Raw genomic sequence first — 12,102 nt, 5'->3', positions numbered from 1 at the left:
GGTTGTAATTATATATCAAATGTATGTTTACTTAAAAAAAATAGTTTGCATTTGTGAAATAAGCTCCTTTATAAACCGCTTACCCACAATTCCTTTTCCTCTTCCCTATCTGAAACGCCGCCATGAAGTGAGTACAGTCTGTGTTCATCCTTTAACATCCTAAAGGTTATCGTGTAAAATCGCATTTAAAAAGGTTCATGGGTTAACAGTTAACATGTTTAATCTGTAATAACTCTTTATTTCTGATCTGCAGGGTCGAGCTGTGCAGTTTTAGTGGATACAAAATCTATCCCGGTCATGGCCGGCGCTACGCCAGGATCGATGGAAAGGTAAAAGCACAAACTACGAGAATTAGATTTTATTCAGTGTTGATCGATGAGTGACTTTTGGCATCTTGTGATGTGAACATGTATGTAAGTCCGGCAGTCTGCAGTTTGTTTATTCAGATTAGTACTGGCCGGTTAGTTAGCTTAAGTGCTAGCCAGAGGTAATGATTGGGTAACTTAAGTTAGTAACTGTGAGTGTGAGTGAGAGAAACCGTGTGTGTGAGTTGGATTGAACAGGCTTCAGGACTAAAAACCTAAATAAGAGAAGGTTCTTAATGCTGTGGGAAATATCGTCTGTTATTAATAGTTATGGTCTGTGCCTGAACTGAATGCATGTGACGTCAGGTCTCAGTATTAGTGAGGTCATGCTCCTGTAAACCTCTTTTCTGCAGGTCTTCCAGTTCCTGAATGCTAAATGTGAGTCTGCGTTCCTGTCCAAGAGGAACCCCAGACAGATCAACTGGACCGTTCTGTACCGGCGCAAACACAAGAAGGGCCAGTCTGTGAGTTTGACCCCGCCAGCTCTCCGTAGAGTCGCCCAACCCGATATCCCCAACCTGTGTCTGTGTAACTGTCGTTAAAATCATTATGATACTGATACCATGACTTCGACACGGGTTCCTGAACGATACTTCTGTTGATGCCAATTATATGAGCAGATGTTATTATAGCAGATGCTGGAACATTAATATGAAGAGCGCTGAACCGTTACACGGCACAAGATAACTCGTTTAAACTGAGTTACTCCGTTTTTTCTTTAGATTTTTTCTGGATGGTTAAATTAAAATTGTATTAATCAAAAAGCATGTGTAATTAATATCATGAAACATTTTCAATTTAACAGCAATTTAGTAACAGTTTAACAAAAATTACATTCTTAATGTTTTTTTGAAATATTTTAATTGAATTAATAAAAGGAACTTTAATTTGTGTACAATAATAGGGCCCTATGAATGAATTTTTTGTGTTTATTCAAATTTTTCTCTTAATCAAATGAAGGCATAAAACATTAATTTCTTTTATTAAAATGAAAATTAAACGAGCCCTTTAAGCCCACAGCAGAGGTTTACTGTTAAAATTATAACATTGAGGAAATTAGTTTTAATGTATTAGTAGTATTTAGTAGTCACATTAAGATGTAGATTATACTGTACAAGCAGGGCTTGACATAAACACCCGCCAACCCGCCAAATGCGGGTGGATTTTGCTCGTGGCGGGTAACACAGTCACTTCAACTAGCCACTTTGGCGGGTTGAATAATTGTAGTCTTTTCAAAAGGCATCTGAAGCGCACTGGCTGCGTGGCGTGCGCGTCTCCGCTGCGTGGTGTGTCCGTTTTTATTTCGGCTCCCATGTTAACAGGTTAGAACTTGCACACTGCCTGCGTGACGCGCGTCTCGAGCCGCGCCGAAAACGCGTGCATGCTAGAAAAAAAACCGACGCCTATTTCTCACGCGACACGCAAGCCTGTTGGAAAAGTTTCCAGGCTAAATAGAATAGGAAAATATGTCATGTTGACACGAACACATATTAATAAATGGCATTTTTATGTTTGAAAGTCCATAGGTTTTGGCAAATGCAGATATAATTTTTAAAAAATCAAATATTGCACCTGTCAATACAGAACGAAATATTCTTATAGCCTATTTTGCCGTCTATGCTGCAACGCCCGAATCCCGAGATAGCCCTCCATGTACGTTACCAGCAGACACCAGTCAGACACCAGTCAGACACGTTTCTGCTGTGCAAAGACACAGAAAACGCAACTTGTAACAACGAATTTCCCATCGGGGCTCAATAAAGTAATTCTGATTCTGATATTTAAACAGACAGTGTTTCTAATGCTAAAGGTTTTTTCAGTTTAGTTTTTTATATTTTTTTATTAATCTTCTACATCCATGCACCACTTTTATTATGCAATAAGAAGCTATGTCTTCATCTTAATACATGGTTTTATAGGAGCTTTAAAGGAGCTTTACACACAACCTTATCAGAGCTAATGATAATGACCTGTATTGTTATACCTAGTCTTGATTTGCGTGTGTACAGTGGTTTTACATTTAAAAGGGTTGTAAATCTAGTTCAAGTAAATTTTAGCACGCCATAGTCAACTTTAATCAGGTAATTTCACAACAACAAAAATGTGGCTAGTAAAAATGCTGTGTGGCTAGTAACTTTGGAAAACCACTAGCCACATTGGCTAGTGAGCAAAAAAGTTAATGTCAAGCCCTGTGTACAAGGGTAATTTAAGTAAGTTAAGTTAAGTAAGTTAAACCTAAGCTTTATTTTGACGGGTGGCTGTCAAGTCAAGTCACCTTTATTTATACAGCGCTTTTTATAATACAGATTTTATCAAAGCAGCTTCACAGTGATAACAGGAAAATAATACTAGAAGTTTGTTTCTAGAAGAAAATTGCGTCTACGTCCACCTTAAGGCAGATCAATAATATTATTGAATATTAAATGTCCCCAACTAAGCAAGCCAAAAGCCAAGGCAACAGTGGCAATGAACCCAAAGTGTAGAGCCGTGTAGAGCCGCTTCTGCGTCAGAACGTCGGCTCCCTATTGGCCAGCATCACACACATGACCAGCGTCGGCCAATAGTGAGCCTGTGTGTGTGCCCCCCCCCCCGTCAGGAAGAGGTGTCTAATGTTCGTGTGTGTGTGTGTGTGTGTGTGTGTGTGTTTGCCCCGTCAGGAACGGGTGTGTAATGTTCGTGTGTGTGTGTTTGCCCCGTCAGGAAGAGGTGTCTAATGTTCATGTGTATGTGTGTGTGTGTGTGTTTGTTTGCCCCGTGAGGAAGAGGTGTCTAATGTTCATGTGTGTGTGTGTGTGTGTTTGCCCCGTCAGGAAGAGGTGTCTAATGTTCATGTGTATGTGTGTGTGTGTGTGTGTGTGTGTTTGCCCCGTGAGGAAGAGGTGTCTAATGTTCATGTGTATGTGTGTGTGTGTTTTCCCCGTCAGGAAGAGGTGTCTAATGTTCATGTGTATGTGTGTGTGTGTGTGTGTGTGTTTGTTTGCCCCGTGAGGAAGAGGTGTCTAATGTTCATGTGTATGTGTGTGTGTGTGTGTGTGTGTGTGTGTGTTTGTTTGCCCCGTGAGGAAGAGGTGTCTAATGTTCATGTGTGTGTGTGTGTGTGTTTTCCCCGTCAGGAAGAGGTGTCTAATGTTCATGTGTGTGTGTGTGTGTGTTTGCCCCGTCAGGAAGAGGTGTCTAATGTTCATGTGTATGTGTGTGTGTGTGTGTGTGTGTGTTTGTTTGCCCCGTGAGGAAGAGGTGTCTAATGTTCATGTGTGTGTGTGTGTGTGTGTTTGCCCCGTCAGGAAGAGGTGTCTAATGTTCATGTGTATGTGTGTGTGTGTGTGTGTGTGTGTGTGTGTTTGCCCCGTGAGGAAGAGGTGTCTAATGTTCATGTGTGTGTGTGTGTGTGTTTTCCCCGTCAGGAAGAGGTGTCTAATGTTCATGTGTGTGTGTGTGTGTGTTTGCCCCGTCAGGAAGAGGTGTCTAATGTTCATGTGTATGTGTGTGTGTGTGTGTGTGTGTGTGTGTGTGTTTGTTTGCCCCGTGAGGAAGAGGTGTCTAATGTTCATGTGTGTGTGTGTGTGTGTGTTTTCCCCGTCAGGAAGAGGTGTCTAATGTTCATGTGTGTGTGTGTGTTTTCCCCGTCAGGAAGAGGTGTCTAATGTTCGTGTGTGTGTGTGTGTGTGTGTGTGTGTGTGTGTGTGTGTGTTTGTTTGCCCCGTGAGGAAGAGGTGTCTAATGTTCATGTGTGTGTGTGTGTTTTCCCCGTCAGGAAGAGGTGTCTAATGTTCGTGTGTGTGTGTGTGTGTGTGTGTGTTTGTTTGCCCCGTGAGGAAGAGGTGTCTAATGTTCGTGTGTGTGTGTGTGTGTGTGTGTGTGTGTGTGTTTGTTTGCCCCGTCAGGAAGAGGTGTCTAATGTTCATGTGTGTGTGTGTGTGTGTGTGTGTGTGTGTGTGTGCCCCGTCAGGAAGAGGTGTCTAATGTTCATGTGTGTGTGTGTGTTTGCCCCGTGAGGAAGAGGTGTCTAATGTTCATGTGTGTGTGTGTGTGTGTTTGCCCCGTCAGGAAGAGGTGTCTAATGTTCATGTGTGTGTGTGTGTATGTGTGCCCCGTCAGGAAGAGGTGTCTAATGTTCATGTGTGTGTGTGTGTTTGCCCCGTGAGGAAGAGGTGTCTAATGTTCATGTGTGTGTGTGTGTGTGTTTGCCCCGTCAGGAAGAGGTGTCTAATGTTCATGTGTGTGTGTGTGTGTGTTTGCCCCGTCAGGAAGAGGTGTCTAATGTTCATGTGTGTGTGTGTGTGTGTGTGTGTTTGTTTGCCCCGTGAGGAAGAGGTGTCTAATGTTCGTGTGTGTGTGTGTGTGTGTGTGTGTGTGTGTTTGTTTGCCCCGTCAGGAAGAGGTGTCTAATGTTCGTGTGTGTGTGTGTGTGTGTGTGCCCCGTGAGGAAGAGGTGTCTAATGTTCGTGTGTGTGTGTGTGTGTGTGTGCCCCGTGAGGAAGAGGTGTCTAATGTTCATGTGTGTGTGTGTGTGTGTGTGTGCCCCGTCAGGAAGAGGTGTCTAATGTTCGTGTGTGTGTGTGTGTGTGTGTGCCCCGTGAGGAAGAGGTGTCTAATGTTCATGTGTGTGTGTGTGTGTGTGTTTGCCCCGTCAGGAAAGGGTGTCTAATGTTCATGTGTGTGTGTGTTTGCCCCGTCAGGAACGGGTGTCTAATGTTCATGTGTGTGTGTTTGCCCCGTCAGGAAGAGGTGTCTAATGTTCGTGTGTGTGTGTGTGTGTTTGCCCCGTCAGGAAAGGGTGTCTAATGTGTGTGTGTGTGTTTGTTTGCCCCGTGAGGAAGAGGTGTCTAATGTTCATGTGTGTGTGTGTGTGTGTGTGTGTGTGTGTGTGTGTGTGTGTGTGTTTGCCCCGTCAGGAAGAGGTGTCTAATGTTCATGTGTGTGTGTGTGTGTGTGTGCCCCGTCAGGAAAGGGTGTCTAATGTTCGTGTGTGTGTGTGTTTGCCCCGTCAGGAAGAGGTGTCTAATGTTCATGTGTGTGTGTGTGTGTGTGTGTTTGCCCCGTCAGGAAAGGGTGTCTAATGTTCGTGTGTGTGTGTGTTTGCCCCGTCAGGAAGAGGTGTCTAATGTTCATGTGTGTGTGTGTGTGTGTTTGCCCCGTCAGGAAAGGGTGTCTAATGTTCATGTGTGTGTGTGTGTTTGCCCCGTGAGGAAGAGGTGTCTAATGTTCGTGTGTGTGTGTGTGTGTTTGCCCCGTCAGGAAAGGGTGTCTAGTGTTCATGTGTGTGTGTGTGTGTGTGTTTGCCCCGTGAGGAAGAGGTGTCTAATGTTCATGTGTGTGTGTGTGTGTGTGTGTGTTTGCCCCGTCAGGAAAGGGTGTCTAATGTTCGTGTGTGTGTGTGTTTGCCCCGTCAGGAAAGGGTGTCTAATGTTCGTGTGTGTGTGTGTTTGCCCCGTCAGGAAGAGGTGTCTAATGTTCATGTGTGTGTGTGTGTGTGCCCCGTCAGGAAAGGGTGTCTAATGTTCATGTGTGTGTGTGTGTGTGTGTGTTTGCCCCGTCAGGAAAGGGTGTCTAATGTTCGTGTGTGTGTGTGTTTGCCCCGTCAGGAAGAGGTGTCTAATGTTCATGTGTGTGTGTGTGTGTGTGTGCCCCGTCAGGAAAGGGTGTCTAATGTTCATGTGTGTGTGTGTGTGTGTGTGTGTTTGCCCCGTCAGGAAAGGGTGTCTAATGTTCGTGTGTGTGTGTGTGTTTGCCCCGTCAGGAAGAGGTGTCTAATGTTCATGTGTGTGTGTGTGTGTGTTTGCCCCGTGAGGAAGAGGTGTCTAATGTTCATGTGTGTGTGTGTGTGTGTGTGTTTGCCCCGTCAGGAAAGGGTGTCTAATGTTCGTGTGTGTGTGTGTGTTTGCCCCGTGAGGAAGAGGTGTCTAATGTTCATGTGTGTGTGTGTGTGTGTGTGTGTTTGCCCCGTCAGGAACGGGTGTCTAATGTTCATGTGTGTGTGTTTGCCCCGTCAGGAAGAGGTGTCTAATGTTCATGTGTGTGTGTGTGTTTGCCCCGTGAGGAAGAGGTGTCTAATGTTCATGTGTGTGTGTGTGTGTGTGTGTTTGCCCCGTCAGGAAGAGGTGTCTAATGTTCATGTGTGTGTGTGTGTTTGCCCCGTGAGGAAGAGGTGTCTAATGTTCATGTGTGTGTGTGTGTGTGTGTGTTTGCCCCGTCAGGAAAGGGTGTCTAATGTTCATGTGTGTGTGTGTGTTTGCCCCGTGAGGAAGAGGTGTCTAATGTTCATGTGTGTGTGTGTGTGTTTGCCCCGTCAGGAACGGGTGTCTAATGTTCATGTGTGTGTGTGTGTGTTTGCCCCGTCAGGAAGAGGTGTCTAATGTGTGTGTGTGTGTGTGTTTGCCCCGTCAGGAAGAGGTGTCTAATGTGTGTGTGTGTGTGTGTGTGTGTTTGCCCCGTCAGGAAGAGGTGTCTAATGTGTGTGTGTGTGTGTGTGTTTGCCCCGTCAGGAAGAGGTGTCTAATGTGTGTGTGTGTGTGTGTGTTTGTTTGCCCCGTGAGGAAGAGGTGTCTAATGTGTGTGTGTGTGTGGGTGTGTTTGTTTGCCCCGTGAGGAAGAGGTGTCTAATGTGTGTGTGTGTGTGTGTTTGTTTGCCCCGTCAGGAAGAGGTGTCTAATGTGTGTGTGTGTGTGTGTGTGTTTGTTTGCCCCGTGAGGAAGAGGTGTCTAATGTGTGTGTGTGTGTGTGTGTGTGTTTGTTTGCCCCGTCAGGAAGAGGTGTCTAATGTGTGTGTGTGTGTGTGTGGGTTTGCCCCGTCAGGAACGGGTGTCTAATGTGTGTGTGTGTGTGTTTGCCCCGTCAGGAAGAGGTGTCTAATGTGTGTGTGTGTGTGTGTGTGTTTGCCCCGTCAGGAAGAGGTGTCTAATGTGTGTGTGTGTGTGTTTGCCCCGTCAGGAAGAGGTGTCTAATGTTCGTGTGTGTGTTTGCCCCGTCAGGAAGAGGTGTCTAATGTGTGTGTGTGTGTGTTTGCCCCGTCAGGAAGAGGTGTCTAATGTGTGTGTGTGTGTGTTTGCCCCGTCAGGAAGAGGTGTCTAATGTGTGTGTGTGTGTGTTTGCCCCGTCAGGAAGAGGTGTCTAATGTGTGTGTGTGTGTGTTTGCCCCGTCAGGAAGAGGTGTCTAATGTGTGTGTGTGTGTTTGCCCCGTCAGGAAGAGGTGTCTAATGTGTGTGTGTGTGTGTGTTTGCCCCGTCAGGAAGAGGTGTCTAATGTGTGTGTGTGTGTGTTTGCCCCGTCAGGAAGAGGTGTCTAATGTGTGTGTGTGTGTGTGTTTGCCCCGTCAGGAAGAGGTGTCTAATGTGTGTGTGTGTGTGTTTGCCCCGTCAGGAAGAGGTGTCTAATGTGTGTGTGTGTGTGTGTGTTTGCCCCGTCAGGAAGAGGTGTCTAATGTGTGTGTGTGGGTTTGCCCCGTCAGGAACGGGTGTCTAATGTGTGTGTGTGTGTGTGTTTGCCCCGTCAGGAAGAGGTGTCTAATGTGTGTGTGTGTGTGTTTGCCCCGTCAGGAAGAGGTGTCTAATGTGTGTGTGTGTGTGTTTGCCCCGTCAGGAAGAGGTGTCTAAGAAGCGCACGCGGCGCGCGGTGAAGTTCCAGCGGGCGATCACCGGTGCGTCTCTGGCCGAGATCCTGGCCAAGAGGAACCAGAAGCCGGAAGTGCGTAAAGCGCAGAGAGAGCAAGCGATCAGGTGACCGGCCCGTGCGCTGCATTCACACTCGTCATGGTTTAACCTAAACTGGTTTGACTGCAGATTTGCAGTTCATTGTACAAACATGTGCTGTATGATTGACAGGTCAAAATTAATTTTCAAACCAACACTTTGGTCCAGAAGCCCTTGATTAGCTTGAGGTGTGGGGAATGGGGATGTGCGGTGAGGATGTGACGACGCATTTTGCTTTTGAATTAGTGGCAATTCGGGGACGTCATTTGCTTGAGTGGTGGGTTCATTATTATTCTTGATGAAAAACACACCCAACTAGAACTTTTATTAACAAAACTTAGACGCGTCTTGTGTGTGTGTGTGTGTGTGTGTGTGTGTGTGTGTGTGTGTGTGTGTGTGTGTGTGTGTGTGTGTGTGTGAGAGTTATCCTCCGAATACTGCCACCTTCATCAGACGAATTTGACAGATTTACACGTTCCCCATAACCATAAGCATTGGGTTTAAATCTAAAATATTGCCAAATAGGCGGTTTTTAGATTTCGATGTGAAAATCTTCCGTGTCGTCAGTCAGCTCGTCACGCTCGTGATAAACGAGATCCGACTCGCTCGTTCAGGAGACGAGGTTCCTCTAATCGCAGTGTTCTCTAACAGAACTGAACGGTTTGCATCAGTATTGAGAAGCGATGCGAGGGAGCCACAGGTGTGGACAGGGTTCCCGTGGATCCTTAAAAAGTCTTAAAGTCTTAAATTAGATTTTTAAAATTTAAGACCATAAAAAGTCTTAAGTCTTATTTTTACTTATGAAAGGTCTTAAATTTTAGATGACACTTTGACTTAGACATATCTAAAAGCTTTCCAAATTAAAACCATCTAATTAGCGTACGTATTTTTATTTATTTATTATTCTATCTTTGTGGATTTGCTAGTTCACGTGACATTTCGCGTCACTCGCGAGTCGCGGCAGCATAACTGTCTCCTGCACGCGAGAGGAGAGGAGAAGAAAGCTCGTAAATGTCAGTTCAGGTGTAAGTTCATTCTTTATGTGCGTATGGTGTGCGATCATGTGTATTGTCTATTATGATATTGTAATCATTGTTTTAACAATGTACGAGGCACTGCGAGCTGACATCGCATTTGTCTCTCGTGCTTTCACTGCGTGATGTGTGCAGTGTAACTGTTATGTCCCCAAGTTAGTTTTTGTCTTATATTTATATCATATTATGTTCTTATATCACAACAGAAAGAGTGCCGTTTTCCCGTGCACAATTCCAAGTGTGATATTTATGTTATACAACAGTTAAATTAACAATAAGTTAACATTGAAACTACTTTTTAGACACAATATTGTTAATATTGTTTGTTTTCCCTTTATTTCGCCGACTATAATTTCAAAATGAAACCGTAGCAGAGTCTCAATGCAACACAGCGATGATTTCTTGACTGAAATCCGCGTTTGAACGAATCACTTGCTGCTTTCCCGAATGAATCAGCCGTTTGAACGAATCACTTGCTGCTTTCCCGAATGAATCAGCCGTTTGAACGAATCGGTTGAATGAATGACTCCCTCAACTCACTTATTAAGACAGTGATTTGCCGCTGCGGTTTCATATTTAAAGTACCCTTTAAATAAAATGTTAAAATTAGAAATCATTTCATATTTAAATAGTGATTTAAAAATATATATCTCATAGCTTTATTTATGCAGTTGTAAATGGAGTGTAAATAAATTAATGCCACTTCTGATGCCGCTTCTGTCACCTCTGCACTGCAAAGATGGATTTTGATTGAATGATTTAATTTGACTGGTAACAGTGGTACTGTATGATTATTATATAATTAAGTATTATTGTATAATTACTGTATAATTTAATTTGAATGATAGTATTTGACATTAAAGGTGATGCATAACTCTAAAATAAGTTTAGAAAAAATGTCCATATATAGGTGAAAATGCCCCTGAAAAAATCAATTTAAGGTGGCAAATATTGCCCCTTAATCAAAATATTAATTTCTGTCACTGCTGTGAACTGACCACTGCATAGAATATGAAAAATATGAATATCTTCGTGAGTCAGCTGTCAACAACAGACCTAAACCAGCCATGGCACCAGCACAAAAACACAATCAGTAAAATATCATCTAATTATTATCAACAAAACGTTGAAAATATCAAGATATATTTGTCAATACTGCACAGCCCTAATGTACGGTATTAATTTTGATTTCTTAAGGTCTTAAAAAGGTCTTAAAAAGCCTTAAATTTGACTTTCAAAAGTGTGCAGGAACCCTGTGTGTGTGATGATGGCCGGATGGAACCGGCCGCGCCGCTAAGCTTTTTTGTTGCAATGAACTAAATGCTTCAAATTTACCCTAAAGATGTTTTAAATATAATTTGTTGCAAGTTGATTTTGTGGTTACGGACTCAGACATCGTTTCATTGTGTGGTTATGCATGACTCTATAAGTTACTGTTATTGTTTTTGACTCTAGACTTCAGATCTCGAAGGCGTTCACACTGCGAGCTTTAGTGCCAATCCAGATTAACGGCTCAGATCTGATATTTTGGATCCAGCTGTTGATTCACATTGCCAATATTACATTCCAGTGTGAACAGATTATTAATGATTGTCCTGAACTGACTCGCATGCGCTAGCGATTGATAAGAGTCGCGCAGCACAGTCACACGGAAGTACACAGGACATTGAAGAGATGGCGTGTTTACAGTGCGATCTGCCGCCCGTGAGTTTATAAAACGAGCTCTTTCTCACGCAGGGCTGTGACTGGCCGAAACCGAGTGTTAGTCTGCTAACTGTAATCTGGATCTGATGTTTCAGGGCTGCTAAAGAGGCGAAGAAGGCGAAGCAAGTGACGAAGAAGCCGTCGGCTCAGAGCACCAAGGTTAGATCTGGCTTTCTTCAGCTATTCTCCTGTTAGACTGGGATAACCCTGTTCCTGTGGGATTATCTTTTGCCCCTTGAGGCGTTGCAGTGTGACTGATTCTGTCGCTTCTGTGTCATAAGGTGGCATAGAGCAGAGGGACTGTGTCTACACCTAGTACTCTCTTAATGGGTGCTCAGTGTCATTTATAGTCCTACACTTTATCTCTAACCCTGACTCACTCCTGTAAGTCCTGCATGCGGTCAGTAACGTGCCGCTCTTGTTTCCAGGCCCCCGCTAAGAACGCCCCGAAGCAGAAGATCGCCAAGCCCATGAAGGTCAACGCTCCTCGCGTCGGTGGCAAGCGCTAAACTCGTGCTTTGTGGATTAATAAAGGTTTCGCCATCAACCTCGAGTCTCCTTGAATTGATTTCATTGTTCAGTCATAATCCGTGACATTAACTTTACGAAATGTTATTGATAGTGTGTTGATTTTAAAAATGTTTCAACTGATGCCCATTTTTGCTGCAAGGTTTTTATATATATATATATATATATATATATATATATATATATATATATATATATATATATATATATATATATATTTTGCATTTGACTTAAAGTGAGTGTGTTCTCATACAGTTCATGGAAATCAAATGTATGTGTTGTTGGTTTTTGATAAACAAATCTTGAGTTAATTTCGAATTGTTCTATCAATCTCGCCCAGTCTTGCTCTGCAATCACCCGTGGGATGCGTTCGAACGACTGACGCTGTTGTGTTCGTGGTTTGAGAATCGGATGAGAAAGAGAATTAACTCTATTCCTTTGAGCCTTGAGTTCTGCTCGTCTCCCACTGATGAATGCTAATAGACTTGTGGCCTGTTGCTACCCAGGTAAGTTCGAGATTAGGTTGAGCTAACCCTTTCAGGCTCCAGGTGGATTGGTTTTTAGCGGTGTTCATCGCCATGGTAACTTGCGATACACATAATAACCTAGAATACTGTCTAACACTTGATGGCTGTTTGTCAAGTCTTTGTCGTCGGTTAGGAAACTGTGTGTGTGTGTGTGTGCTCTTTGATAGCAATCTTTCATTTGAAAGTCACGTGTCTAGTATCTGTAAAACCCCATTCTTCCATCTTAATAGTATATCTAAATTACCCAAATGCTCT

At 43.7% G+C, this 12,102-nt stretch overlaps 1 protein-coding gene and 1 non-coding gene across 2 annotated transcripts; both read left to right on the top strand.

Moving 5' to 3' along the window:
* Positions 1-43: 43 nt before the first annotated feature.
* rpl24 (ribosomal protein L24) lies at positions 44-11,339 on the top strand. Its single transcript, XM_056264815.1, has 6 exons — positions 44-127; positions 254-329; positions 719-829; positions 7,945-8,081; positions 10,888-10,951; positions 11,221-11,339. The coding sequence occupies exons 1-6, from the start codon at positions 123-125 to the stop codon at positions 11,299-11,301; spliced, it is 474 nt and encodes a 157-aa protein (XP_056120790.1). The 5' UTR covers positions 44-122; the 3' UTR covers positions 11,302-11,339.
* Positions 11,020-11,151, top strand: LOC130099219 (small nucleolar RNA SNORA17). Its single transcript, XR_008808363.1, has one exon. It is a non-coding gene; the product is annotated as a small nucleolar RNA SNORA17 (small nucleolar RNA).
* Positions 11,340-12,102: the final 763 nt, after the last annotated feature.

This window comes from Rhinichthys klamathensis, unplaced genomic scaffold (genome assembly GCF_029890125.1).
Source record: "Rhinichthys klamathensis goyatoka isolate OS25496 unplaced genomic scaffold, OSU_Roscu_1.1 h1tg000224l_1, whole genome shotgun sequence".
NCBI lineage: Eukaryota > Metazoa > Chordata > Actinopteri > Cypriniformes > Leuciscidae > Rhinichthys > Rhinichthys klamathensis.
This window is presented reverse-complemented; position numbering and strand designations above follow the sequence as displayed.

Excerpts from the sequence above, each read along its gene's own strand:
- rpl24 (XM_056264815.1), top strand. Across the intron at positions 8,082-10,887 it reads CAGAGAGAGCAAGCGATCAG|GGCTGCTAAAGAGGCGAAGA; the intron begins GTGACCGGCCCG and ends CTGATGTTTCAG. Across the intron at positions 10,952-11,220 it reads CGTCGGCTCAGAGCACCAAG|GCCCCCGCTAAGAACGCCCC; the intron begins GTTAGATCTGGC and ends TCTTGTTTCCAG.